Source organism: Anopheles moucheti, chromosome 3 (genome assembly GCF_943734755.1).
Source record: "Anopheles moucheti chromosome 3, idAnoMoucSN_F20_07, whole genome shotgun sequence".
Lineage (NCBI taxonomy): Eukaryota > Metazoa > Arthropoda > Insecta > Diptera > Culicidae > Anopheles > Anopheles moucheti.
This window is the reverse complement of record NC_069141.1, coordinates 52,532,545-52,560,452: the sequence shown is the minus strand read 5'-3', so window position 1 is coordinate 52,560,452 and position 27,908 is coordinate 52,532,545. Positions and strand designations below refer to the sequence as shown.

Sequence of the window (27,908 nt, the reverse complement as noted above, 5' to 3'; positions counted from 1 at the left end):
ATTATTATTGTCCGATTATCTGGCAACCGTCGAGTCCCGATGAGCACGGATAATCGGCGCTCCACTGAAATAATTGAACACCTTCCACCATCATGTAAACAATACTTCGATACAGGACATTAAAAATCAGCTCAGGAATGCTTAATGCAGCTCAGTCAGTCGGTTGAAATAAATATTGGTGTGATTAACAACAGTAACAGAATCATAATTTGCTGGAATAACGAATAACGAAGAAACGAAGATTATCTGGGACTCGACAACAAACAAATTTGCACAATTTTTAAGGCATTATAGAATAAGGGATCTGGATGTTTAACAGAGAGTCATCATTGACAACGCGTTTTAGCCGAAAATAACTTTCCAACAATGAATATTTATATGTTGAAAAGGATGGCCTTGTGTTAAAATACATCTATAAGTCTTAAATATAGCCAAAGGAGGATTGAGTTTTCCGTTACCTTGGCTGAAAACTTTAATCGTTATTAAAGAAGCGATTACATTCCGTACACATCAAAACACATTAAAATAACAGGATATTCCCTTATTATTGCAGATCTACCACCAAGTATATTTCATGCTTAATGAAAATTAAAAAAGAATCCGTTTATTTAAATAAAAAAAAACAATAAATGAATTCACAGCAAAGGGTACATACAAAGAAATAATCAATGCACTGCCGCTTTCAAACATACAACCAACTCTTTAATGGAATTAGATTTGGTGAATCATAAACAGTAGCAAATTGAATTGAAAGCAACGAAATTTTTCATTAGCTATTTTAGCTAATGAAAATATATTTACGAATAGGTTCAAACTAAAATTTTGAATGAGAACCAATCCAAATTGAGAACATTGTTGAAAATTTGACAACCTTGAGCACAAGCTTAAGGGACGCAATACGATTAAGGGGGACGTCTGGATCATATTTACAGAACTAATCCAAGAATATTCAAATATTCTACCCACATTAAATTAACTATGCAAACTGGAGCCGAACAATGAGAACAAAATTATAGCAATGTTTGTTAATTTCATAATAACAATCTTAAAATAAGAATCAACAGATGATATGGACACAAAACCTAAAGAAATAAAAAGTAATGTGAAATAAAGCAAAAAAGAATTATGGTATTTGTATAAAAATAATTTGTATATAAAATAAACGTGTTAAAAACTCCAATGTTAAATTAATAAATTCAAACAACAAAACGGTGGTTCATTCATGGTACAAAACGTGAAAACATTTTAAAATGGTTTACCCACCAGAGGACGCCACCACTTACCAATCACATGGCGCTGTACACGTGGGACGAAAACTTTGCGCAAAGCACGCGTGCGCTCGGGTTGTATTGATTTTTCCTGCCACTTTGTTTTGTGTTGAATCCGTACACTCAGCAGGACGCGAATTGTGAGCAAAACATTGTGACGGGGGACTACAAGAAGGTTTGCGAAACAATTTCGTGTATTGCAGTCGAAGGGAGTTATTATTGGTTTATATCAGGTAGTTTAGATAAAATGTGGTGGTGAGATATTAGATTCACTATGCGCTTGTTTTGTTTATGAGCAAAAGAGTGTATGAACCATAAGGAAAAACAGTAAGGAGCTGAGGTCGGTTTATTTTAATAACAAAAAGTCGTCACATTATTGGTGTTAAATAGCTTCTTAAACAACTGAAGTAGTGGTGCATTTTCCGCTTTTCATTTAATTCCTGAACAAAGCATCATTGCGACACTTGTTTATCGTAACAGATCGTTGTGAGTCAGAGCATTGTGAATTGCAGCGCCGTAAGGCAAACGTCAACATGAGAGCGTTTGGTGTTTGCACGACGAAGGAACGCTCCCGGTCCCGTCGCGAGCTTTTACCAATACTCATGCACAGCCACGCACGCACACACTCTCGGGAACGCGCAGTTATGATGTAAGGAAAAGTCAACAAGGAAAACTTTGCGTTTGGTCTCGGGAAAAACAGTCGCTAGTGGGGTGCGTTCAGTTCTCGTGTAGTAGGTAGCTCGAGTGGTAACGCCTGGATGTCAATATTGCTATTTTACCATTAGGCTACAAAGTGATCTAACTTGTTCTATCCAGCAAACAGGAAAAAGGAGATTTTCAATTGTGCGATACTTCCACTATGGTGTGATTAATATATGTGGCTATATTTCTAATAAGAAGGCAGATTGATTGTAGGCATCGATTTTCTTTTGAAAAAATCCTTTTGATTTATAGACCAAACAAAGTAAAACGTTGTTTACAACAGTGTTTCTTGTTACAGTGGAATAAGGTTTGATTGTTCCCGGAGCGGAAGATCATACTTTCACATAATAGTGCTAAAATTATTGGGTGTGTGAGTTACCAGCTTATTTTTTCCAGCCCGCATATATTGTGAAATTTTGTGCATCTAGATTAGTTCCCGATTGTTAGACATTCGACAGCAACAGTGACACACATCATTAAAAGTCCATCATTCCATCAGTGACGAGAAGCGATGACGCAGTAACAGTGTGTTTTTCCACCGGAAGGAAATCTTAACCAGACACAAAGACACTCATTTTCCATCTGTTCTGAGCCATAGCCTACTAGTTGGTTCGTGGCGAGACAAAGAGCGAAAAAATAAGGACGAAACCTTCCACCACGTTCGTAGCTGCATGGTAGAAGGATTCGCTAGACAAACGGCTCACACACACAGACACGTCCGCACACACACACACACGTGCACTTTTTGCGTCGGTTGACTCACGCGAAAGGAAGCAGCAAAAGGGACATCATCCGTTTTCTTGGTGGGCCGGAGGAGTAAGCAAAAGGCGCATCGTAAAATGGCACTCGATTTTGCGGCCACGTACAAGGTGCTGGTGTTGGGCGATTCCAACGTTGGCAAGACGTGCATCGTGCATCGTTACTGTGACGAGCGGTACTACGATACGTACATTTCCACGATCGGTAAGTAACGATAGTTTGCGACGAAGCAAGAGGTAGAGGTAGGACACATTTTGTTTCGGGAAAGGTATCCTTAGAGGACCGAAGGGTAGAACACATCATAATGCTCGTTTATGCAATTGCAAGTGTGGCATTATGCTGCAATTAAAGTACATTAACATTACGATACTTTTCATCAATTAAAAACAAACAAACAAACCAAAGAATTGATCGAACAACGAGGACACACCATTACGACTAATGTATGCTTTGTTGCTTTAGCACTTTTCGTCGTTAATTCCTGACCTTTACTTTCTTTTACCCATCCCGAAACGGGCCCCGCAAGAAATCTAAATTCTCGCCCGCGATGATTCATGGCGTGGGTTTCGTGCGGATAATTACAGGCGACTGGGGAATTGCAGTTTGCATATGCAATGATGCATCGTCGCCAGCAAGAGATTTGCCCTTGCTGGTCGTATCATCATCATTATCATCATGAACATCATCATCATCATCATCATCATCATCGTCACTGATGTATGGAGCAGTGCATCCATAGAAAAGTAGTGAGGAAATGTGCCAGAATGAATTACCGGATGCATTTGTGCAGGGAAATGAAGCTGAGTGAAAAACTACTCACACTCGCCGGTGTTTTTGGATGATGAACAACTTACCTAGACTGTTGATCGATACGAAGTTACTATTGTACTACATTTTATATTCCTTAAGTAGTTTCAATTAACGATAAAAAGTTAGTGCAATTTATATTGTAACTGTTATTTGATATCACTCTTTGGATCGAGTTCTCCTGAATATTTCATAGTATTCCATACATTGCATACCTTCAGGCGTTTGAAACCAAAACAGAACTGTTTTTTATAGAGGCGAATGAAGCTGCCTAGCTCAAAGTCTCTATAACAATCATAAACAACTGGTTTTTTTTTATAAATCATTGCTCGAAATTTCTGCTAGTTCACTACCTCCAACTAAAATAGGAAAAACTTAAAACAAATTCTTCACACGTTCTACCCATCCGGAGCGAATCGTTACCGTTCCCGGCCAGTGCATTGCAGGATGCTAGAACGACATGGCGCGTTCACCTTTTTATGAGCATTCCCGGTCTGTTGGAAGGAAGTTTCCTCCGTGTATCACGTATTTACTCTGTCCTGCGCCCTCTGCGCCGGGTTTCGACGAGACACTTTTTACGATCGACATTAACGGGGGTCCGGTGTCGTATTTTAGTGCATTTTACCGCTATTCAGGTTCGTTCTCGTAGCTTCCGATGCTGTGCATGGTGCGGCAATTGGTTTGGCTGTTGATGGATCGGGCGTCCGGATAAAACGGCCATTTCCAAATGTTCTTGTAGAGAAATACAGACAAAAAACGCTAGAATACGGTGGAACAGCAAGACATGAATTTTATATTCCTCACGCTAAGACCGCCAAAACTTTGGAACAGGTCCATTAGCGAAGTGTGGATCCTATTTCGATGTTCTCTAGGGTAGGACGTACAAAAATGAATGATTTCAATGCAGAATAGTTTTGTGCATTTGGTCAAAGAAAAGCTCGTTAGCTTGTTGCCCAAAAGGATATGCAGTGACAGCTGGTTCAATAGCAATGGCCGTTCGTTGACAGAAACACTATTTGCTCACCGTCTGCCTGAACTGGCTGTATTCGTCTGGTAAAAGCAGACATCATATCCTTCCCGATGAGAGGTCCCAGCAGAATCTAATAAAGCTTCATGTTTTATGGATAGTATTTGTCCCAATCCGGATGTTTCCCCTTTTCTTTTTGCTACTGCGCGCTTCCCAAGCCACGAAAACCCGAATGGAAATTGATAATGGTTTTAAACAAAAAACCAAGACCATGGAACCTCCAGCAATCGTGTCCCATTGTTTACCACGTTTCTTTTATTGCCGCACGAACAAAAGCCCCGCCAACGGGACCTTATTTGATCGGGAACTCGGCATTTCCCCTGATACGCTTTCTATTTTGGTTGTATGTTTGTTTTATGGTGACACACAGGCATCGATTTCAAGCAGAAACTCATCAACCTGGACGGTGTGCCGATCAAGCTACAGATCTGGGACACGGCCGGTCAGGAACGGTTCCGCACGCTGACGACTGCCTACTACCGTGGTGCAATGGGGATTCTGCTGATGTACGACGTGACGAGCCTGGAATCGTTCAACAACTTGTCCTACTGGTTACGGAACATTCAGGAGGTAAATGCACTAATGTGGAAAATGAAAGAATATAATTCATTATTGAGAATATTGAACGATTTAATTTGGTTGTGTTAAATGTTAAATTTTCATTTTCATGCACTGTAATATACTTTACTCAGATATAGGAACTTAATTCCGGACCTTTTAATCCTGTTTTACCGCACCAATTAGTTTATGAATAGAAAAATCCATAACCCAAGTGCATGTGCAATTGCTGTACCTTTTCATCGCTCATCTATCTACGTTAACCGTCAACAAATAATTCTTTTTTCCTTTCATCAACTCTAGAACGCGGCTCCTGATGTGGTAAAAGTTCTGGCCGGCAATAAGTGTGAATGCAGCCCACCACAGCGAGCAGTCGACAAGGAACGAGGTGAAAAGGTAATGAGAGTTGTTGATGGTGTTGTACCACCGTATGCCTGCCGCCGACGAACTGGCGAAAGGAATTAATTGAAATTAATTTATTGCACCGTCGCATTCGATTCGCTTTTTGGAACCGAGACTGCTGCTTAACACCAGAATGAAGAACTTGCCATTCACATGATACCTTCATGTGGCAAGGTGCGGAGAAAATGAGTTCCTTTTCTATTTGGACCAAAGCACTAATCGGATGACTGTTTTGTATGGCTCTAATTTTTGTTGTTTGTTGACTCAATTCCCACTTCCGCCGTGTAAATGATTGGTACCGGTGAAGTAACCCAGTGGTGGTTAACGACTAAACCATGGCCTCCCTTCAAGGGAGCACCTGAGCGGAAACGGGCCAATGGAACTGGAAAGGAGCATTAACCGAGACAAATAGGCGACACACGGAATGCGATGTGCGGTTGGCGCCGTTTTCCTGATCTCAGCTGTGATTTGAGCTATGTTTTGAGAAGGGGGTTTTCATTAGTCATACAGGTCGCTTTGCTAGTGGTTATATCGGGGGGTTGGGTTGTGGAATAAAGGGTAAAATATTCCCTGCCCTGTTTACGTTATTTTTATTGACTAGACGATGCCAATGACCTGTGGATTCTGAAATATATCCGCTTGTAGGAAGTGTCGGTCGACAAGGGGTGACGAACAGGCAACGTAAATTTGTAAATATTTAGTAAACCCTTATATGGACCTGTTAGATTAATTATACAACTATATTTATGAACGGAACGTATTTATGACGGTTTTAGTATGCCTAGCAGTAGTAAACTACCAAGATACTTCTTATTCGTGACGTATTGAGCTCCTAACTTTATGTCTCCATAAACCATAAAGATCACTAGACTTCCTTTGTTTTAGGACCACTCAACATCAATCAACTTTGTTCTATTATTAGTTTATTCCAGATGAGATTCGATCCTCGATTTTCCGTGTGAGCATGAGATCTTGAACTAAGTAGGCCCGTTTAGCCAAATTGTCCAAATCATTACTAAATTCCAACATTTTAACATCCGATTCCGACTTTTAATAAAACAAATAAATAAAAATAAAAATAAATAAATAAATTTAATAAATTAGTTTAGCTTTCCGCTTTATTAGCTTTGCTAATCTATGTAAATGAAATCCCTGCTTTTGTCTTTCCTTGGTACAGATTGCTGAAAACTTTGACATGCCGTTCTTTGAAGTGTCGTGCAAACAGAACATCAACATCGAGGAAGCATTCCTGACGCTGGCCCGGAAGATACGCGAACAGAGAGAACATCGGGTAAGGACGAGCCTCACCCGAATTTTACACTGTACTCTAATACGCATTTCGTATATTTCAGGGTGAAAACTTTGATGATGGCGATCGTCAGAAAGGCCTGCAGGATATGATCAAGAACGGACCCGGATCTAACGGTCTCGGACCGTTTACGTTAGGTAGCGGTGGCGAAGGTGGACGCTGTTCGTGCTAAATTGGTGCTTTTTGCGCAAAAGACAGTGGCAGCCTTTTAGACACGCAGATACGCATTACACAAAAGATGAAGATCGGCTTCAATGTGTCGAAAGAGTTGCTTCGAACATTTCAGGACAAGACTTGTATGTATCGGTTAGCGGCAGACGTGAGTAAAATGCGTGTAAAGTGGAACATATTTGGCGAAATCTTCACGCCGGACCATCGCCACTCGTTCTACACGCTGAAGCAACCAGAATTGTTGCTCAGTGGTTGCCATAGAAACCCTGTGATTGCAAAAAAAAAATGAAAATCTCCACAATTGACGATGCACAAATAACGTTTCAAGAAAGGCGACACAGTTTCAAAGGAATACAGGGGAAAACGGATAGTAGGAGGGGTGGAGAGCTGTGTGAGGTATTATTTAAACTATTAACTACATAAAATGCGAAACATAATTTAGTGCATCAACGCTGCTTACCGGAACAAGACACACACGTTGCGGCGACGGACGAATGCGTCACCAGATTTGTGTGCTTCGCCATCGGCTGAGATCGGTCAATCCTGTATAACGTTAGAAGGGATGCTACAATAGTCAAGCACTGGGTGAGGACGTTTAATCAATTTAGGTAATTTTTAACCAGTTGCCATTACGTAACAAACATCACGCATAAGTAACAAATGCTAACTGGTAGCGTGTGTGTGTTCAATTCAATTGCATGAAACATGACAGCAAAAGGAAGATGAGCAACCGGAAGCCGGAAACACTTGTAAAAAATCTAAACAGTCTTTCAGCGGGCGTTTTCAAGAATGTTTTGCTTAAGAAAAACTTTATTTTAAGTTTCGTTGAATGCCTCAAACCCCTAAATGATTAAATTTCCAATCGCCATCCGGCGGGACTCATTTTAGGCCATACGAATTCCTGTCTACTAAGTAGTGTATTTTATTGTACTAAAAGTATAGTGAAGATTTCATTCGTCAATAGTGCTATTTTTACTACATCCTGATAAGTTTATCGTATGCTTTACTGAAACTTTTAACGATGCATATTGATACCGTACTACTGGTATTTTATGTCATTCACTTCCTATGTCATTGTTTTTGTGTTGTTAGCAAATTTTAGTTTTTCTACAAACATAACGCTCAATCTCGATTGGATCTCATCATAGGAAAATTGAACACACTTATTATATGTAATAGCCAAATTTAAAACCCACTCAATTTTTTTGTGTACACTGTATTGATAAGAACGCATTTAAAAAGCCACCGTTTCGAGTTTAAAGGTAAGATACCGGTGGTTGGGAGGGTTATTTGGGACGCGAGGGTTTAACGAAACGAGAAGAAAATCTTAAACATACATAAACATAAACGAGATTGAAACACTACAAACAAGTAAGATAACTACTGCGGTGGAATGTAAAACTGATCTAAACGAACGAAAAAAAAAAAGGAAACTGAAGGAAAGAATACGGTTACAAAAGTAAGCTAAACCATGAACGATTTGAATGGTTGGGGGGTTTGATTTTAAATGTTGCTTCAGCCTATTTGATGGTGAATGTCCACTACAAGCAGAAGCATCGCCCAACATCGATCATACATCAGCGATGAAAGCATCCCCAACTAAGCGGTGGGAAGGAACAGTGGATAAACGCAGAACAGATGCAAAGCAAAACACGTCGGGGGGTTGGAGATCTGAACTGCAACAAAATGGCGTTGTAAAATTGATGGTAGTTTTCTTTGGACTATTTCGAAATAAAATTATCACAAAAAGCATACTGTACACGTGCTATTTTACTGAGCGGGCTTAGCTAATCGAAATTTTGTAGAACATCCGAAAAAAAAAACAAATGCGTCACTCCCTCGGGATGTGCTCTGTTTGAGAAATACAAACTCTGCAGTGCATGTTTCTTTCATTGCACAGCTGCGTGTGGGGTGAAGGTAGAACCATGTGTGGCAACAGATTTGCAAAAATGGTACGATGAGCTTCCGTCCGTGTGGCAATATGTGTCACCTCTCGGTGATTGACGTGATTGGGCTGAACATACTACGTTAAGGGGCAGTTGGTTTCAACCAGCACCAGAATGCTGTGTTGTAAAGGATGCACATCCAGTAGCTTTACGTATGATCCTACGCTTTGCTGTTGCTTGGAGGTGTACAGCCTGCCGAGAAAGTACATGTTGAAATCGAAAATAAAAGATAAGATAAAAACATTATTATTTCAGGTGGGTAAGGATAAGAACAATCATGTGTTATACTTTACAGGCATTTCGGTGCGGTGCTAGTGAAAAAACAGAAAACAAAGACACACATCCATTCGCGCTTCTACACACGTCGTAGGCCTGATAATTAAAACCATTTACTTACCCTTTTGCTGCGTGCGATGGTCATTTAACCTTCGTAAGTTAAGTACTTGCACATGTACCTTGGTACGCAGTTACCGTACCGGTTACGTGAGTATCCTTCCTTACAAAAGCATCCCCGAGAACACATTGCAGGGCAGACCATGTACTGAACTTCGCACTTCGATTCGGTACAACTGCTACCACATTCCGAGTAAGCTTCACCCTTATCGCAGGTCGGTGTAGGATTTTGACTGATAGGTGCTGGATCTTGTGCTATATTTTTTATAAATTAAAATGCGTTTAAAAGATCGCCGATCGTTGCAATTGTTTTCCTGCGCGCCTTACCGTACACACACAACACCAGAACGGAAAGCACAATCACTAAGAAACTACCTCTGTGTAGCATGGTTTCGCTATTTAATTCTACCCAGCAATCGGAGCAATACGGCAAGAGTGGAGTAGAACTGATTTTTTCGCAGCTTATATATAACAAATGACGCGTACATTTTGCGTGTTGATAGGAAAAATCTTATTTTGATACGCGAATGGGACCTGACATTGGCAAAACTTGTACCACACTTGTGCAAAGTGTTGCTGACGCTAGAGGGCTGCAGAGATGTAGTCTTCGGTGTTTCATAGCTTGCTACTGTGGCACAGATATGTGCGAGATTGCTCAGCTGATGGCCAAATTTGCAAAGCGAGACCGTTTTTTCGAGGTCGAGGTTCGAATGCGAGGGTTTTTCGTTTTTAGTGCCAGTTTGTCGGAGATTCGAAATGTGGTTCGATTGCAGTTACGTAAGAATGCTTTGATAGATATGTAAGACAGATTGCAAACCTTGGCGGAAGTTGTTTTTACATTTTTTTCGCCTGGCCACTTGTTGTAGGTTATTAGTACAGGATGAAAACAAACAGTTAGGCTCAAGTTCAATCTTTCTTTCATAAGAGCAGAATTCAATTGCTTTATTTCAATCACTGCTTTTGTGTTGTCAACTCTGTATTGACTGATATCATGCAATCTGTTGTTTCGATCGCATAGAACTGTTCAGTGAGTGGTATGTTCAGTGCATGCACTTATAGTTATGCCTTGTGTTTATGGTCAGTGTAAGTATTATTTGGCAGTCGTTAGTCCCAGCAGGCAGATCTAGGAGCTAACGCCTCGTAATAGTATATTTTAAAAATAGTTTGGTAGTGTAGTAACAGTAAACAAAAGGGTTTCTATCACAGTGCTTCACTCAGTTATGCGTTCATGTGTAATTACCCTGCACATCTGGAGTATGTGCTTAAAGGTGTTAACTGCACATGTTGAATATTATTCAACGGTCGATTCAAATGTGACAACTGGTGTCGACCGTTTGGCTGAAGAGGGCGCCACATCGAGCGGAGCAAGCGATCGAGCCGAGCACGCCAGAACTAAGAGGATCAACGACCAGGAGAAATGACAATCTAAAAAGCTAACCCGGCGAACGATGACGTGATTTTTTAGCTCCACCAATAAAGTGTGCTAAAATAAGCCTTGTTTGTGTGTTTTATTATGTTTTATTATGTTTGTTAGAATCATCCCCCGGGCGATGGAGAACCCCTCTAGCATAAAGAGAAGGTTTTTTTTTATATATTTTAATATAGGTACATATTATTACATGTCATTATACTCTTCATTCATAAATGTGTTATTTCGTATCCTAATTTATTTTACGTATTTCCAGCACAAATTTCAACTAAAGGACAATAGAACATGGAATTCAGCGGACATGCACAACCAATCTTAAAATAACATCCAACTAGACATATATTATTGGACAGAGTGTTTCACGTCTTGATGAGGCATGTCCGTGATTCGTACAGTCTTGCAAGATCTCCTTTGTCACATGTTTTAAAGCCTACTATTAAAAATATTCGAAATTTTTAGCTTGTTTCACAACGTCACATTACAATTTACATATTTCAAACAACGGGAGTTCGAGCACGCACGGCCAATTTTGTAATAAACGCACATGCCGTCCTTTTTACGAGCATAACCAGCGTCGCAAAAGCATCCTGGTTGCATTTTCATACTGCAGTACGTGGGACGTATAGACCTGTTTGCGTTACATTTAACCTCCATACATCTATCCCCGAGTTCAAGATAATGCTCGTTTTGCTTGCAGATTGGTTTCTGGGTTGTGGATGCAGGAGTTTGTGCTTGGTTGGAATCGAAAATGAATGCTTTAATCGTTAGCCAATTTATGTGAATAATCCTTTTCGTCATCACTTACCATTGAGGAATAGCAGTTGCATCGAAACCACGACAGCTAGAATAATTAGTCGATGTGACATGTCTGCCTGAAGCTTTAACTAGGTAAGAAGATTCAAATGATTTCAAAACACATTTCTGAGCTCTTTATATACTATATGAATCGAGATAGAATTTTCTTCCTTCATGGTACTAAGAGTCCAGCAAAAAATTAAATAGAAATCTGTTGGAATCATCTGTACAAATACAGAAGGTATGCAAGAAGCAGTAAATACAGTGTCGTATAGAACAATAAGACCACCTCTCAACATTTTGTTCAATCCATTGGAAAACCTTCATCGTGAGGGCTTGCTATCGCTCATACGTTAAGCGCTGCGTCTTCTTAAAATGTATGGATTTTGTTATATGCTGGCATCAGAAGACCCACGAACGACTACCACTACCTTACAAAATCGTTAGTCGGTATCGATATTTTTAGGAATGCATTGTTTAGATCTTTACATCAGATTGGACTTGAACATGAGATGAGGTAAAATGTGTACCATTAATAACTATCGAAAAACTCTACAAAGCCAAACATGTATGTGACAAACAATAAGACCAAACAATAACATTGCGCCAGATAACGAGCGGTGATTGATCTGTGATACTAAAAATGGTTGTGGGTTACTAAAATTAAAATGAACTATTTTTAGAAGGAACTATAAAGCGTGGTAAACGTGTATCAGTTTAAACCGTACATATCTCCCATATTTTTGTTCGCAGATACTTGTTTATTGAGGAAACAAGCAGAAAAACGATTGTGCATCATCGACATCAGCATCAGCATTATGTTATGGAAGTAACACATTAACTCAATCATTACTGTTTCGCTCGACAAACAAACACGGATGAGCATCGATTATGATTTAAATATAGCCTAGATGGTTCAAGATGCACTTATTTCTGTCATCGTTTAGCAGTAACATTGTGTCAATATTTAAATTTATTTCACATGGTTCCATCGCATTTTGCGTAGGTAATACAAACTAGCCAATCGTGGGGCGTCGAACGTACACCAGCTGATTTATAAGGAACGCAGATACCTTTCTTGTTACGTGCATAACCGCTACTACAGTAACATCCCGATTGACACTTGTTCCAACAACATCTCAATCCTGTACCTGTACCACATTTGTTCTCATTGCAATAGTTGCCGCATTGGATAAACCTCTCGTTTGCTCGACAGGCTGGAATCTTCAAGGCGATCGGAGTAGATTGTGCTAGATTAGGTTGGAACAATGTACTCTATATCATAAACTGTAGTTGAAGCTTGTCCTTGCCAGCCAAACTTACCGTTAAGGAATAGTAGCTGTATCGAAAGCACAGCGGCTAGAATAATCAGTTTGTATAACATGTCTGTTGGAAAGTTAAGCGTTACAGAGTATGCTGATGTAGTAGATTCAAAACGATGCTATTAAACACAATTGTAAGCTTCTTATATACCGAATAACAGAAAGAAAAATGTTTGTTGTACATGCAATAAAATGTACGTTTGTCATAACACAAAACATCTGTATAAATACGGAACGTGTTGAAGATCTAGCATGCATACATGTGAGTATGTTGCCACCGCGGCAACAGACTCTTGTCACCCGAATTTTAAATCAAAGTAAGACGATAGCGTCCTTTATTCAGCGAAGCTAAAAAATCACCTCGATAAACTCGGGTTCGTTGGTAGAATGCCTTTTACTGATCAAGTCCTTTCGATCAAGACCACTCGGTCATTCCCCCTGGGGATCGGGAATTCTCGTGTGTCACCGATCGCGATCTCTCTCTTAGCGCCATCTATCGTCGAACCCTCAGCCTGGGTCAATGCTCCTTTAACGCATGCAACAACTAGCTGGACTCTAGCAATTTGAAAACAATTTAAAAGGAACGCATTTACCATCCATGGTGTGTGTATAATATGGGATTCAAAAACATCCTGCTTTACATACCGCTGGATAATTCAAGCTTAAAGTAGTGTCACACATCTACTCGTTCCGCATGTTGTCATATGCAGCGCAATCCAGCACACGACCGCAGGGTCGTATAACACAGTTGTATGACCATTATGTTCACAAATAAATGATTGATCAATTATAAGCAATGAGCTTAGACGAGCAATTATGTTGAATTATTTGTTTATTCATAGATTACTAATATGCGTGTCCCGGCGTATTCGGTTCGCATACAACGACCTGTCTGTCAAGAAGCTACTCAAGGTCAAGAATAATTCTCATAAGTAGGACATAGAGATCATCAGAAAACTAATGTTAAACAATTCCTAATTTGGTTAACTGTCATAATTAAATCAACTAAAATATTTACGTCATTGTATACTTCCGTCATTGGAATAATAGGGTCCTTAGTGCTATGTATTGTGGATCTAAAATCCACGACAAGGCGGTAAAACTTGTCTTGGTTTCAACTGTCTAGCTGTAGCTAGAAAGTTAATTTTGCTAAGATGCATCAGCAATTCTTGAAATAGCCTTATGGAGGAAAATGCACTGTACCGCCATTCTGCTATGTTCTAAAGATTCTAAACCAAAAATTAAACATGTAGTCCGGTAGTTAAGAAGGTGAACGAATTTGCGGATTTCGGATTTATTTTGCTGGCTGTAATATTTACCGGAATCGAGGCGTTGAGTAGAAAAAAGAGATCGATTTATATTTTTGCACCAGTATTTATAACCTCCATTGAGTGCCCCTGGCACTCACATTCCGACAGTTGACGAAACTTGACGAAACCGATCGTCAACTGTCAATTCGTCCTGGTGTGTTGTTGTTGTGCGTGAACAGAAGGTGATCTTTACAACAATAATAAAGTATTTGTGTAAATTTTCGTTGAGCAGCTTATGTTCTAACTATCCTATCTTGCTGCCGTGGAGACCGGACGAACAAACTCAATGACCGGTCGAACTAACTAACAAAACAACGATTTCAAATAAAAATATCCTTAAACTCGTTACAAACACGAGCAGTGAAGTCTAGTTCACGCAAATTTTTAGAAATTGCAAAGTCGAAGTGTTGTCGAGAAGCTCTCAGAGATCACGAGCAAAGTCGATGCATAGCCCAGATCTAGCTGGCCACTTTAAGCTTGATTTTGACATTTAAATGAAAAAGTGTTTTCAAAAACTAAGTAACGAAATTACCACCATACGTAGTAACTGTGGGCATGGAGCCTAGAGCGGCATGGTAGTTGGTGCTCATCAGTCGAGGGAGGCTCGTTGACCTTCAGGGACTCGTTTTCTTTCTTACCTCACATGAACAGAGGCGACTACAAACACTTCCTTCGGAGACCCTCCTTCACTAGCGGCCCATCGACACCGAATGCCGCAGGATCCGCAGTGCAAATGGGTTTTAGGGAACCAATACGGAATTCTGTCAAACAGTTTTGAAGGATTAATTCCTGATTCCACAACTTTTTAAAGACTGAAAAGATCCAGAATGATTTCCATATGTGGATGTGGATAGGAGGGAAACGGTTTCCATATACTAAGATAGGAAGTGGCGAGCTGCCATGACCGTTACTGTCTGGTTACTCGAGAACCAAATAACCAAGGCATCCAACAGCAGTGCAGAGATTTAAGGCAAAAGGTATGACAAATCCGTGTGCCCTTTTTTACTTGTTTGATGTGTTGCCGGCTTCAACAATAAAATTTATCGTCAAGTCAGACCCCGAGGTTTTTGGTGGAGGTGATTCTATTTACGAGAATACCACATAGAGAGTCAGTATACTCTTCATTCATAAATGTGTTATTTCGTAGTCTAATTTATTTTACGTATTTCCAGCACAAATTTCAACTGAAGGACAACTGAACATGGAATTCAGCGGACATGAAACGGAACGGCAACACCTTTCCTGTTACATGCAAAACCAATCTTACAATAGCATCCAACTAGACATATATTATTGGACAGAGTGTTTCACGTCTTAACTGAACTTCTTTACATTTGTTGAGCCATGTCAGTGAATCGTACAGTCTTGCAAGATCTCCTTTGTCACATGTGTTTAAAGCCTACTATTAAAAATATTCGAAATTTTTATCTTGTTTCACAACGTCACATTACAATTTACATATCGGTGATTCGTGATCGGTGGTGAAAACGAGCGGTGATTGATCTGTGATACTAAAAATGGTTGTGGGTTACTAAAATTAAAATGAACTATTTTTAGAAGGAACTATATTTTTGTTCGCAGATACTTGTTTATTGAGGAAACAAGCAGAAAAACGATTGTGCATCATAGACACTATATGAAGCTTCTCATGGTACTCGCACAAACGGCGAAGTCCGTAACCATCAGCATTATGTTCTAAAAGTAGCACATTAACTCAATCATTACTAGTGCCCTCGACAAACAAATACGGATGAGCATCGATTATGATTTAAATAAAGCCTAGTTTGTTGATGCACTTATTTCTGTCATCGTTTAGCAGTAACATTGTGCCAATATTTAAATTTATTTCACATGGTTCCATCGCAATTTGCGTAGGTAATACAAACAAGCGAAGAGTGAGGCGAGGAGCGTACACCAGCCGATTTATAAGGAACGCAGATACCTTTCTTGTTACGTGCATAACCGCTACTACAGTAACATCCCGATTGACACGTGTTCCAACAACAGGTCGGTGTGGTACCTGTACCACATATGTTCTCATTACAATAGTTGCCGCATTGGATAAACCTCTCGTTTGCTCGACAGGCTGGAATCTTCAAGGCGATCGGAGTAGATTGTGCTAGATTAGGTTGAAACAATATAGACTATATCATAAACTGTAGTTGAAGCTTGTTCTTGCCAGCAAAACTTACCGTTAAGGAATAGTAGCTGTATCGAAAGCACAGCGGCTAAAATAATCAGTTTGTATAACATGTCTGTTGGAAAGTTAAGCGTTACAGAGTATGCTGATGTAGTAGATTCAAAACGGTGCTATTAAACACAATTGTAAGCTTCTTATATACCGAATAACAGAAAGAAAAATGTTTGTTGTACATGCAATAAAATGTACGTTTGTCAAAAAACAAAACATCTGTATAAATACGGAACGTGTTGAAGATTGAGCACGAATACTTGTGAGTATGTTGCCACCGCGGCAACAGACTCTTGTCACTCGAATTTTAAATCAAAGAAAGACGATAGCGTATTTTAACAAACTACCTTTATTCAACTACCTTATTTAACTCCGAAGCTAAAAAATCACCTCGATAAACTCGGGTTCGTTGGTAGAGTGCCGTTTACCGATCAAGTCCTTTCGATCAAGGCCACTCGGTCATTCCCCCTGGGGATCGGGAATTCTCGTGTGTGCTTGTCAAGTCAGACCCCGAGGTCTTTGGTGGAGGTTACTCTATTTACGAGAATACCACACAGAGAGTATTCCCACCGGATACAACTATTAGACGAGCCACCAAACGTGATAACACAACATTAATCCAGAAACAACACTAAACCGTTGGAAATGTTGCGCTATAAGGAGTTCACCAAAACCAACCTCAGAGGTGCACGCGCCATTAAAGCCACTGGGTAGCCGTGACTGTATCGAAAGCACTAAGGCTAAAATAATGAGTCTGAATAAAATAATGAACTGTATAACATGTTCGTTAGAATATGAAGTTAGGAACACTGTGGCAACGCACGTTCCAAAGCGTTGTATGTACTACGTGGATCAAAACAAAATTTCCACCGCTTGCTGTTCTTAAAAACGCACGAAACAGGAATATTTTATACGCACCTGTACAAACAAGGGAAACGTTCAGGATACAGATCGCTGATATTAAAAACTAAAGATACAAAATAGCAACAATAATTTACAACAATTGTCGTGAAAGGAATGGATCCCTAATATAAGTTAAAGTTACATCGATAAGCTTATTCTTCAGTTTTGAATACTAATATTTGGTACATGTTTTACAGTGTGTCACGTTGTCACGGCGTGATCGTGCTAGGGACAAGATAGGATGTAAGATGCGCTAGCACCCAGCAGAGGGCAATAATTCGAACGATTTCGGTTGGGAACCGAAAGCTGACAGACAAGAGAAGGCGCCCACGAAAAGGAGCCTTATTTTGGGTCCCGACCCGCCGACGAATTTTTAGACAGAACATTTTGTGAAAACACATTTGAAAAAATAAACGCAATTATAAGGTAAAAAAGCCGAGATGGTCGTATCCGCGGTTCAACAAAGTGGTTTTATTTCAGGCCTATCAGACACAAAATGCATAAGTTGAACAACTGTCAGTATATTTGCCAGGACATGCAGGACGCCGACTATATCGCGAGCATCCACCGTTGTAGTTACGTGCATAGCCAGTTATACAGTAACATCCCGGTTGGCATGCTGGTGGGCAGGGTTTCATGACAGATTGTGAGCATTTCGGCTCCGAACACTTATTGCCGCAAGCAACATACTCCTCCTTTGGTCCGCACTTTGGATTACTTTGGGCTGCAGGCGATTGTACGATTGTAAAGTTAACAAAACAGTATTTTAACTACAAGCGCTAACTAGAAGTTTTCTTTTTCGCTACACTTACCATTAACGAATAGTAGCAGTATCGAAAGTACAGCAGCTAGAATGATTAGCCTGTGAAACATGTCTGTGGGAAGGTATAGCTTTGCACTTTGCGTAACCTGTTTCTGCAGATTCAAAACTGATGTTTTCAAACACAATTCTAGCTTCTTATATACTAAATAACCGCAACAAATATTGCTATTCTTCGATTTCTTGGAAGTAAGCAACCCATGAAACGGAAATAATTAATCGAATTGAACACAATGTTGAACACACCTGTACAAAGACGAAAGACATGCAAGGTATATGTGTGAGGAGTAATGTATGTGTTGCAAACTGGCCACAACCATAGCACCAGCACCAACAGTGGCAACAGAATTTCTTTGGAAATGCCATCGGTATCCAACAATACACATCTTGAGCAGCAGTACAATATTAGTGACTAAGCTTGAATTTGTTGACCAAGTTTGGGATTGAACCTATTCTTTCGACGAAATTCTGTGCAGTGCGTTTGCTGCACAATTTGCTTCGCTTTACGCAAAACCCGCATATCGCGAAAATCGCGTACCGCGCCCGGCAAACAAAACCGCGTATCAGTGAAACCACGCTACGCAAACCAAACCGCGTACCCGGCGTGTAAAAATGAATCCGGAAACGGCATAGACGAAAGAAGAGGATACCATATGTGCAAAAATCAATCCATAAAGTGAATCGAGAAACGAAAATACTTTCTCGGAAAATATGCAGTCGTTAAAGCAGATGTGAGGTTTGTCTGCTTCGAGACAGCGTTCGAAGTTGACAATTAATATTAATTAACTCAAATATTTACGTTCTAGCCTAATTAATGGGTAACCCGGTAGCTTATTGGTAGCGGCACCGGTATTCACATGACAGGACCGTTTCAAAATCTCGTCCGGACCAATCCTTCGTACTCAGGACTGACCATCCAACTACGGGTAAATAAAGTCAAAGAAAGCCAGAAATGGCAGGCCAAGAACACTTGATGCACTTATGCCGATGAAGAAAACGAAGCTTAATTAGTGATTACTAAAACTATAGACAATTGTAAATTTAAAGAAGGAGCAAAAGAAACAGAACGAGAGGACTAGAAAGTATGATTAGATGATAGAAGATGGAAACAAAGAGAGCTTGGGGACGAAGTAAATTCAAAGGAATGGAAAAAGTAGTTGAACGATACCAAGGAAGATAGAAGCGTAGCTATATAGACGTATACACCAAGTCCAAGACTCCCTGCGAAAGAGATATATGCTAAAATCTTGAAAAGAATAAAAAAAGGAGTATCTTTACAGCTCACTCATACCGAGGATGGAATGCCATCAGAATCAGGTACGAAGGAGTTTTTCAATTAGGATAGCGCTTGTTTCACAATTTCTGTGCTAATAGATATAATTGTTAGGCTTATAAGGTTTGCTGGAGTACTGGATAAGCTATCAACTAAAAGATTAGCATCAGTAATAGGTAGTTCAAACGTGTTAGCAAAGTGAATGAAGTGAAAGTAAAGTGAAGTGTAGCAGTGTGAGAGTTGAGTGACATTTCACAACGTCACATATTACCACTTCTTCTTCGGGACTTAACAAAGGATCAAGATGGAAACGATACGCACGTCCTACAAGTGTGACTGAATTCCAAACCCCAAACCAAGGCACACTTCAGAAAGCATTTTAAAGCTGTAGAGGACATCGACAGTTTTCAAAAAGATTGGAAGAAAGTGTCGAAATTTGTTCGGGACAAGTCTGTGCTGAACCTGATGGAAGGCGTCCGATGAAAAGTGCGATCATCAACATATGTTGTGTTTTCTCTTATGCCAACTACTTTATTTCATGCAACTCTTACAATACTGAAGATTATTTCGATACGCGTGATACCAAAGTGAAAAAGCACGGCCTCCTTAGAGTCCGTTTCTAATTGTCGCTCATTGTCAACGTTTTTCTTTTAAGTCGCGACTACACGTCGCGATATCTTGCGGATGCTATACATGACATTTCCTCCCTTCTTAGAGAGGCTCTACGGGGAGTATCTGTTTGGTGGGCGGCGTATGCGATCACTGCGACGTAATACAGGGGATGCATTTCTTTCTGGACTGCCAACAGGCGTCGCATATTGAGAATCGGATGATTCAGTCCCATCTGAAGATACTTCTTTACTGCGTTGTGATTGTGAAGTTTGATTGGTGTAGTAATGGCTGCGTGGATTTTCTACGCTTGCTCTGGTGGTCTCAGGTTCGTTTGTTACACTTGTTGGTTGATTGTTGCCCAGGAAAGATCTCATTTGATCAATATGACGTTTTATATGTCTTCCTTGAAAGAGGACGTCGTAGTGTAGATCACCAAGGCGAGAGTGTACCGTTGCAGGTATCCACTTGTATCCACCATCCTAACGTTACCAGACAAGCAGTAGACTTGCTGACCGGGACGGAAAGAACGATATGTCGGTTCGAAACGGGTCTGCTATTACTCAGTGAGTGTAGAGTGTGGATCTCGTGGTCGCAATAGATCGATTCGAGTTCTGATGTTTCGACCTAAGAACATCTGGGAGGTGAATTGGGTACCGTTATCTGACACAACTGTTATTGGCCCTCCATATGTAGCAAACAATTCATTCAATAGATTGATAGTTGCAGCGGTTGTTGTTGAGTGCGTTGTTTTTACCTCAACCCACTTGCTGTAAGCGTCAACGACGATTAATAGCATTGTTCCTGATACGGGTCCAGCATAGTCAATGTGTACTCTCTCCCATGGGGTTTTCGGATATTCCCAGTGGTAGCTGCTGAACTTCGGCGGTAGTGTTGCTTGTCGTGCGCATTCGCTGCATGATTTGGCTGATTGTTCGATGTCTATATCTATGCCTGGCCAGCAGACATAAGAACGTGCCAATGCTTTCATTTCGACCATCCCGATGTGCGCAGTGTGGAGATCACTCAAGATTGCTGGACGAAGAGTGGTTGGGATAACTATCCGTTGCTCGAACAAAAGGCAATTTGCTACCATGGTATATTTTTCTTCTGGAGCTTTATAACCTGCGTGTTCAAGGTTTAGTCCTAATTCGAGGTCCTGAATTATTCTCCCGAGGTGAGGGTCTTTGCGTGTCTCTATCGCGATATGTTCCGCTCGTAATGGCAGCTGCTGGATCTGATGTAGCATGAAATCTTCAAATTTATCATGGTGGTTTCCTCCCTTGTACAGAGAGATGCTATTCAGAGATGCTATTGGGAAGTTGGTCTATACTCTATGGTAAAATTGAAGTGTGACAGATAATCTGCGTAGTTTGCCATATGCATAGAATCGGTAATGATTTTTCTGGATGAAAGATTTTGTCAAAGGTTTATGATCGGTTATCAGGGTGAATTTGCGTGCGTATAAGTAATGGAAAAATCGATTGCGAGCGCTTCCTTGTCGATAATAGGCTATCGCTGTTCGGTTGGTGACATGCTGTGGCTGGCGTAGGCGATTGGTCGTTCAGTTCCGTTACTTAAACGATGTGAAAGCACTGCACCCAAACCTGATTTGCTGGCATCAGTAGCTAAAATTAGAGGAAGGGTTGGATCATATTGCATAAGTGCCCGTGGCGAAATCAATGTTTGTTTAACATCACGGTAGGCTTTATCCGTTTCCAAAGACCATATGAAATTGCTTTCTTGAAACATGTTACGCAGCACTTTTGTTCGTGGAGACAGATTCGGAATGAATGCGGAGTAGTAAGTAGCTTTTCCTAAGAAAAGTTGGAGCTCTTCTGGCGTTGATGGTCTTGGGGCATCCCTTACAGCTTCAATGTGCTTACTATTCGTATGTAACCCTTCGTGATCGATACGATGTCCCAGACATTCGAGCGATGGCACGGCGAAGATGCATTTTGAGCGATTGAGCTTCAGTCCACTCTGTTGCAGTCTGCTTAATGTGGAAGTGAGGGCTACTAGAATCGAAATCCGCAGCGAAAACGATAATGTCATCGAAGAAACTTACGACATTGGTCAAACCTAGCATTACTGTTTCCATGTGTCTTTGCCAAATTGCGGGAATGTTTGCTGCTTCATACACTGCTCGTTTTGGCCGTATGAGTCCGTGTGTGATAGTATTAAGAGTGAGTATTTTGCTGAACTCTTCATCGATTGGCAAGTGTGTATAGGCATCTGTTATATCTAGGTGGCAGAACAGAGTGGCTCCTTTCATGCTGTTAAAAATAGTCTCCACTTTTGGGATAGGGTGTTCGTCGATGATTATTCTCGGATTTACCGTAGGCTTGTAGTTCCCGGTGATTCGAAGGTTTCCGTTTTTCTTTGCAACAACATGAGTCGGCGAAGCCCACTCGGAAAATTCCACTTTCTCATAAAAACCCGATTGAAGTTTCTTCTCAATTTCGGCTGAGTATCTGTCGCGTAATGCAAGCGGAACATCACGTGCTTTAGCGAATATCGGCATTGCACCCGATTTGAGATGAACAGAAGCAGGCGGCCCGATTAGTTTGCCTGCTACATCGCTAAAGATACTGGCAAAACTGTCTAGCAATGCAGTTAACTGTATTTCGGGGTCTTGTGCGAGCTTATAGCTAGCGATGTCATGGATGGGTATGTTCGGAGCTATCATATTAGCCAGGTCGATCTGATCCACGAGGTGAGCGATCCACTCACGGCCGAAAAGAGAATCGTTTTTTCCGGATACCACGTACAGATTCAATCTTCGTGTTACAGAACCAACGGATACGTCCACAGGCAAGCGGCCCTGACAATTAATGCGATGACCAGTGTAACTGGTGAATTGTCTGTCTGTTGGTAGTAGAGAATATTGTGCCTTTTTTGCTTTCAACGTGGTTTCACCTATAATACCGCAAGGGGCTCCCGTATCTAATTCCATCTCGGTATTTTTTCCGTCTATTTTTATGTTGATCATTATTTTGGCGCTAGGTGCAGTATTTTGCAATGTATTGATGACCTGTGCTGAATCTATATTATAAGCAGGGACTTGAACGATCTTAGTATGTTCGCGCGGTGAGATTCCTGAACGGCAGACCTGCGAAAGGTGACCCTTTTTGTTGCACGACCGACATATAGCGTTGCGGAAACGACAAGAACTTCTTTGGTGTGGCCCACCACAACTATTGCAGGACGTAATTGCAGCGTTGTTATTTCTTATTGTTTTTGCACTGGGGAATTGCTTTTCAGCTGTATATTTAGAATGCGTAGCTAGTGGCTTGGGCTTACGATGTCCTGCTTGACGGAACGGTTGTTGCCTTTTGGTGTGAGGTTTTTCGTAACCTAGCTTATTTGTGCCTTCGCCTGGTGTTGTCGTTGTTGCTGTGGAGATATCCCGAACCGTGTTGCGCGTTGTTTCAAACGTTAGAGCAATATTCTAAGCTTCTTGGAACTTATCCGAATTTTTAGCGATGACTTCGTCACAAATATCGCGTGCTTCCATTCCGTGTAGCATTTGTTCAATCAACATTCGGTCGAGAAAATCGTCATACTCACAGTAGGCTGCGCCTGCGTTTGAGTCGAAGGACGAATTGCGAGATTGTTCCGCCCTTTTGCTGTAGAATACTCCGAAACTTTACACTCTCGACAAACTTGTTTTTCTTACTATCGAAGTGGTCTTGAAGCGTCGTCCGCAGCTCTGCATATGAAATTTCTTCCGGTTGTCTTGGGGTAACGAGACACTTGAAAGCGTTATTCAGTTCGGTTCTCATATGTACACGAGCGTAGTCGGCATATTAGCTGACGGGAATGTTGCTGAGTTTAAGACCCCATTCAAATCGGTTGAAGTAGTCTTCTACCGTAGATCCATCAGCTGCAATAAACGGTGGGTGTGAGAATGTTGGCAATTTCGGCGTATGAACAGCGTTGTCTCGATTTGCCGGTCCGTTGGCGGTGCCCAGGGCGGACTTTAGAGCTTCCGCGATCATTATGGAAAACTGTGCCATGGCTGCTCGATCTAGCTGGGCCTTTCTCATTCTCACTTCCTTTTCACTGTTCTTTTCAAGGAAATCCCACTTCTGACACCAAAATGTTGTGTTTTCTCTTATGCCAACTACTTTATTTCATGCAACTCTTACAATACTGAAGGTTATTTCGATACGCGTGATACCAAAGTGAAAAAGCACGGCCTCCTTAGAGTCCGGTTCTAATTGTCGCTCATTGTCAACGTTTTTCTTACAAGTCGCGATATCTCGCGGATGCCATACATGACAGCATACAATTGTTTTTTTTTAATAGTCCAGAACATACCACAAACTGTATTTATCAAATAAACATTAAGTTTCTGGAACAGGTTTTTTTTGTCTAACTTTTAAATCGTGCTTATACTTTCAGGGGCACCCTTTATTCAATCTCGAATTTTCACCCTGATTTTGCTTGCTGATTTTTGCGCTGATCAGTAGGTAATAGTTGGGAGAATCCACGAAGCAACTGTTTCCTAACTGGCAGCTCAATGACTCGAAGCATTGATAGTAGGCGATATCACTTTTGTCATACATAGTTGGGAACCATTTCAACTGCAGAGATTTGTTGAACAGCCAGGTCAAAACAGGAAACAAAGCATCACTGCAGTTTTTTACCAAGGCGCTGGGAATGTGGCAAGCAAAGAAAAACTTCAACTAGTTGATAGCAGTGACGACGTCTAATTCAGAAAACGTAGGAAGCGGCACATCTACAGATTCTTGCAGGTCTTCGATGGCAGCTTCGGTGTCTATCTGTGATGTAGATTGATCCGCGTAAATCCGCACCGCACAGATTTTAATCGCCACTATAGGAACGATCGTTCAATCTCAAATTTGGTCACCAATATTGTACTGCTCATGCTAAAGTCTTGCAGGTCGAGCGATTGTATTCTGGGAATTGCTGCTCAAGATGTGTATTGTTGGATACCGATGGTATTTCCAAAGAAATTCTGTTGCCACTATTGGTGCTGGTGCTATGGTTGTGGCCGGTTTGCAACACATACATTACTCCTCACACATATACCTTGCATGTGTTTCGTCTTTGTACAGGTGTGTTCAACATTGTGTTCAATTCGATTAATTATTTCCGTTTCATGGATTGCTTACTTCCAAGAAATCGAAGAATAGCAAGATCTGTTGCGGTTATTTAGTATATAAGAAGCTAGAATTGCGTTTGAAAACATCAGTTTTGAATCTGCAGAAACAGTTTACGCAAAGTGCAAAGCTAAACCTTCCCACAGACATGTTTCACAGGCTAATCATTCTAGCTGCTGTACTTTCGATACTGCTACTATTCGTCAATGGTAAGTGTAGCGAAATAGAAAACTTCTAGTTAGCGCTTATAGTTAAAATACTGTTTTGTTAACCTTACAATCTCCTGCAGCCCAAAGTAATCCAAAATGCGGACCAAAGGAGGAGTATGTTGCTTGCGGCAATAAGTGTTCGGAGATGAAATGCTCAGAACCTGTGCCGACGCGTTGCCCAACAGCATGTCAACCGGGATGTTACTGTATAACTGGCCATGCACGTAACTCCAACGGTGGATGCTCGCCTTGTAGACGGCGTCCTGCATGTCCTGGCAAATATATTTCCAGTTGTCCAATTTATGCAATCTGTGTGTGATAGGCCTGAAATAAAACCAACCCACTCTGTTGAACCATCTCGACTTTTTTAGTTTATAATTGCGTTTATTTTTTCGCATATGTTTTCACAAAATGTTCTGTCTAAAAATTCGTCGGCGGGTCTTCCATATCCATATCTAACTACCGGACTAAAGGGTGTCCCCGAAAGTATAAGCACGATTTCTAAATGACGTATCTACAACCGGATGACGTAAAACAGCTGTTTCTTCACATGCTTGATTGTTTACATTCAGAGCTACTAGCTAGTGCATTAAAACTATTTTTTTCAATAGCGTCTGTCGAAAAGCGCAAAAACATTCTGCACAAATGGTGCTCGACTCTTAACATTCCGCTAAGTCAATTAGCATAATTGGAAGGTGTGAGTATCGAGTACCGTACGAACCGCCATCCAAAAGTTTCGGGAGGAGTCCAGCTTTGAGGATGCGCCGAAAAGTGCCCGAAATCCTGGTCCTGTCGATCAGCGGTTAGATCGGAACATAGCAAAAGCTTTCAAGCGTTTGTGACAACGGAGACGTTGAGGACCGATCCCGACATTCGGGAGTGTTTGAATCGACGTTTGCTGCTCATGATACGAAAACATGCTGGTCCAGTGTTGTTTTGGCGGGATTTGGCCTCTGTTTACAAGCCAAAGACACGATCGCATGGTATGAAGAAAATGAGGTACGTGCCGAAGGAAATGAATCCACCGAACTGCCCTGAAGCCAGACCGATTGAGTTATTTTGGGCTAACTCGACATGTCAAGCACCATTTGTGCAGAATGTTTTTGCGCTTTTCGACGGAAAAGCCTCGCATTTCAACAGACGCTATTGAAAAAAATAGTTTTAATGCACTAGCTAGTAGCTCTGAATGTAAACAATCAAGCATGTGAAGAAACAGCTGTTTTACGTCATCCGGTTGTAGATACGTCATTTAGAAATCGTGCTTATACTTTCGGGGACACCCTTTAGTCCGGTAGTTAGATATGGATATGGAAGACCCGCCGACGAATTTTTAGACAGAACATTTTGTGAAAACATATGTGAAAAAATAAACGGAATTATAAGCTAAAAAAGCCGAGATGGGTTTATTTCAGGCCTATCAAATACAAATTGCATACATTGAACAACTGGCAGCAGATTTGCCAGGACACGCAGGACGCCGTATATATCGCGAGCATCCACCGTTGTAGTTACGTGCATAGCCAGTCATACAGTAACATCCCGCTTGGCATGCTGTTGGGCAGGGCTTCAACACAGATTGTGAGCATTTCGGCTCCGAACACTTATTGCCGCAAGCAACATACTCCTCATTTGGTCCGCACTTTGGCTTACTTTGGGCTGCAGGAGATTGTGCGATTGTAAGGTTAACAAAACAGTATTGTAACTCCAAACGCTAACTAGAAGTTTTCTATTTCGCTACACTTACCATTAACGAATAGTAGCAGTATCGAAAGTACAGCTGCTAGAATGATTAGCCTGTGAAACATGTCTGTGGGAAGGTTTAGCTTTGCACTTTGCGTAAACTGTTTCTGCAGATTCAAAACTGATGTTTTCAAACACAATTCTAGCTTCTTATATACTAAATAACCGCAACAGATCTTGCTATTCTTCGATTTCTTGGAAGTAAGCAACCCATGAAACGGGAATACTTAATCGAATTGAACACGATGTTGAACACACCTGTACAAAGACGAAAGACATGCAAGGTATATGTGTGAGGAGTAATGTATGTGTTGCAAACCGGCCACAACCATAGCACCAGCACCAACAGTGGCAACAGAATTTCTTTGGAAATACCATCGGTATCTAACCCAGCGAGCAATTCGACCACGCCTATCCAGTTTTTATTTGGATCTCTCTTTCTGGCCCACATGCGACGCGAGATAAAAAATCGAACACACACGTGATACACACGTAAAATACGGACATCGCAACGCATCAACACATTCAAAGAGACCGACCGACAACGCGTGTGTCGACAGGTATCTATGTACTGTGGTCGCGACGGTCGAGTTTCACGACTCGAAGCAGAACTTCATTCAAAGCGTCCAACAGCGTACGTGCCTATGTACTGCGGTCGTGTAGCCGACATATTCAATCTCTCATTTAAAGCGTCCAACTGACCGGCGTGTGTGGATTTCTGCATTTAATCGTACTTAAATTATTATTTATTTATAAACCATCGGTTTTAAAGCATTGGCAACACTTTAACCAAACAATTGAAACACTTTTCTCTCAGATATTTTGAAAGACAAGCA

General features: G+C 41.0%; 2 protein-coding genes across 3 annotated transcripts in view; one reads left to right on the top strand and one right to left on the bottom strand.

Moving 5' to 3' along the window:
* Positions 1-1,414: 1,414 nt before the first annotated feature.
* Positions 1,415-7,903, top strand: LOC128301522 (ras-related protein Rab-8A). Of its 2 annotated transcripts, XM_053038058.1 has the most exons (6): positions 1,415-1,501; positions 2,399-2,933; positions 4,934-5,133; positions 5,425-5,517; positions 6,701-6,814; positions 6,876-7,903. In XM_053038058.1, the coding sequence occupies exons 2-6, from the start codon at positions 2,810-2,812 to the stop codon at positions 7,002-7,004; spliced, it is 660 nt and encodes a 219-aa protein (XP_052894018.1). In that variant the 5' UTR covers positions 1,415-1,501; positions 2,399-2,809; the 3' UTR covers positions 7,005-7,903. The 2 variants fall into 2 exon arrangements, with proteins under 2 accessions (XP_052894018.1, XP_052894017.1); XM_053038057.1 differs by lacking the exon at positions 1,415-1,501 and having other exon boundaries at positions 2,314-2,933.
* A 1,123-nt stretch (positions 7,904-9,026) lies between these two features.
* Positions 9,027-27,908, bottom strand: part of LOC128302816 (serine/threonine-protein kinase Nek8) — a 33,342-nt gene continuing 14,460 nt past the window's right edge. Inside the window, exon 8 of the mRNA XM_053039666.1 lies at positions 9,027-9,141. Within this exon, the coding sequence (XP_052895626.1) occupies positions 9,027-9,141 (115 nt within the window). The remainder of the gene's footprint in view (positions 9,142-27,908) is intronic.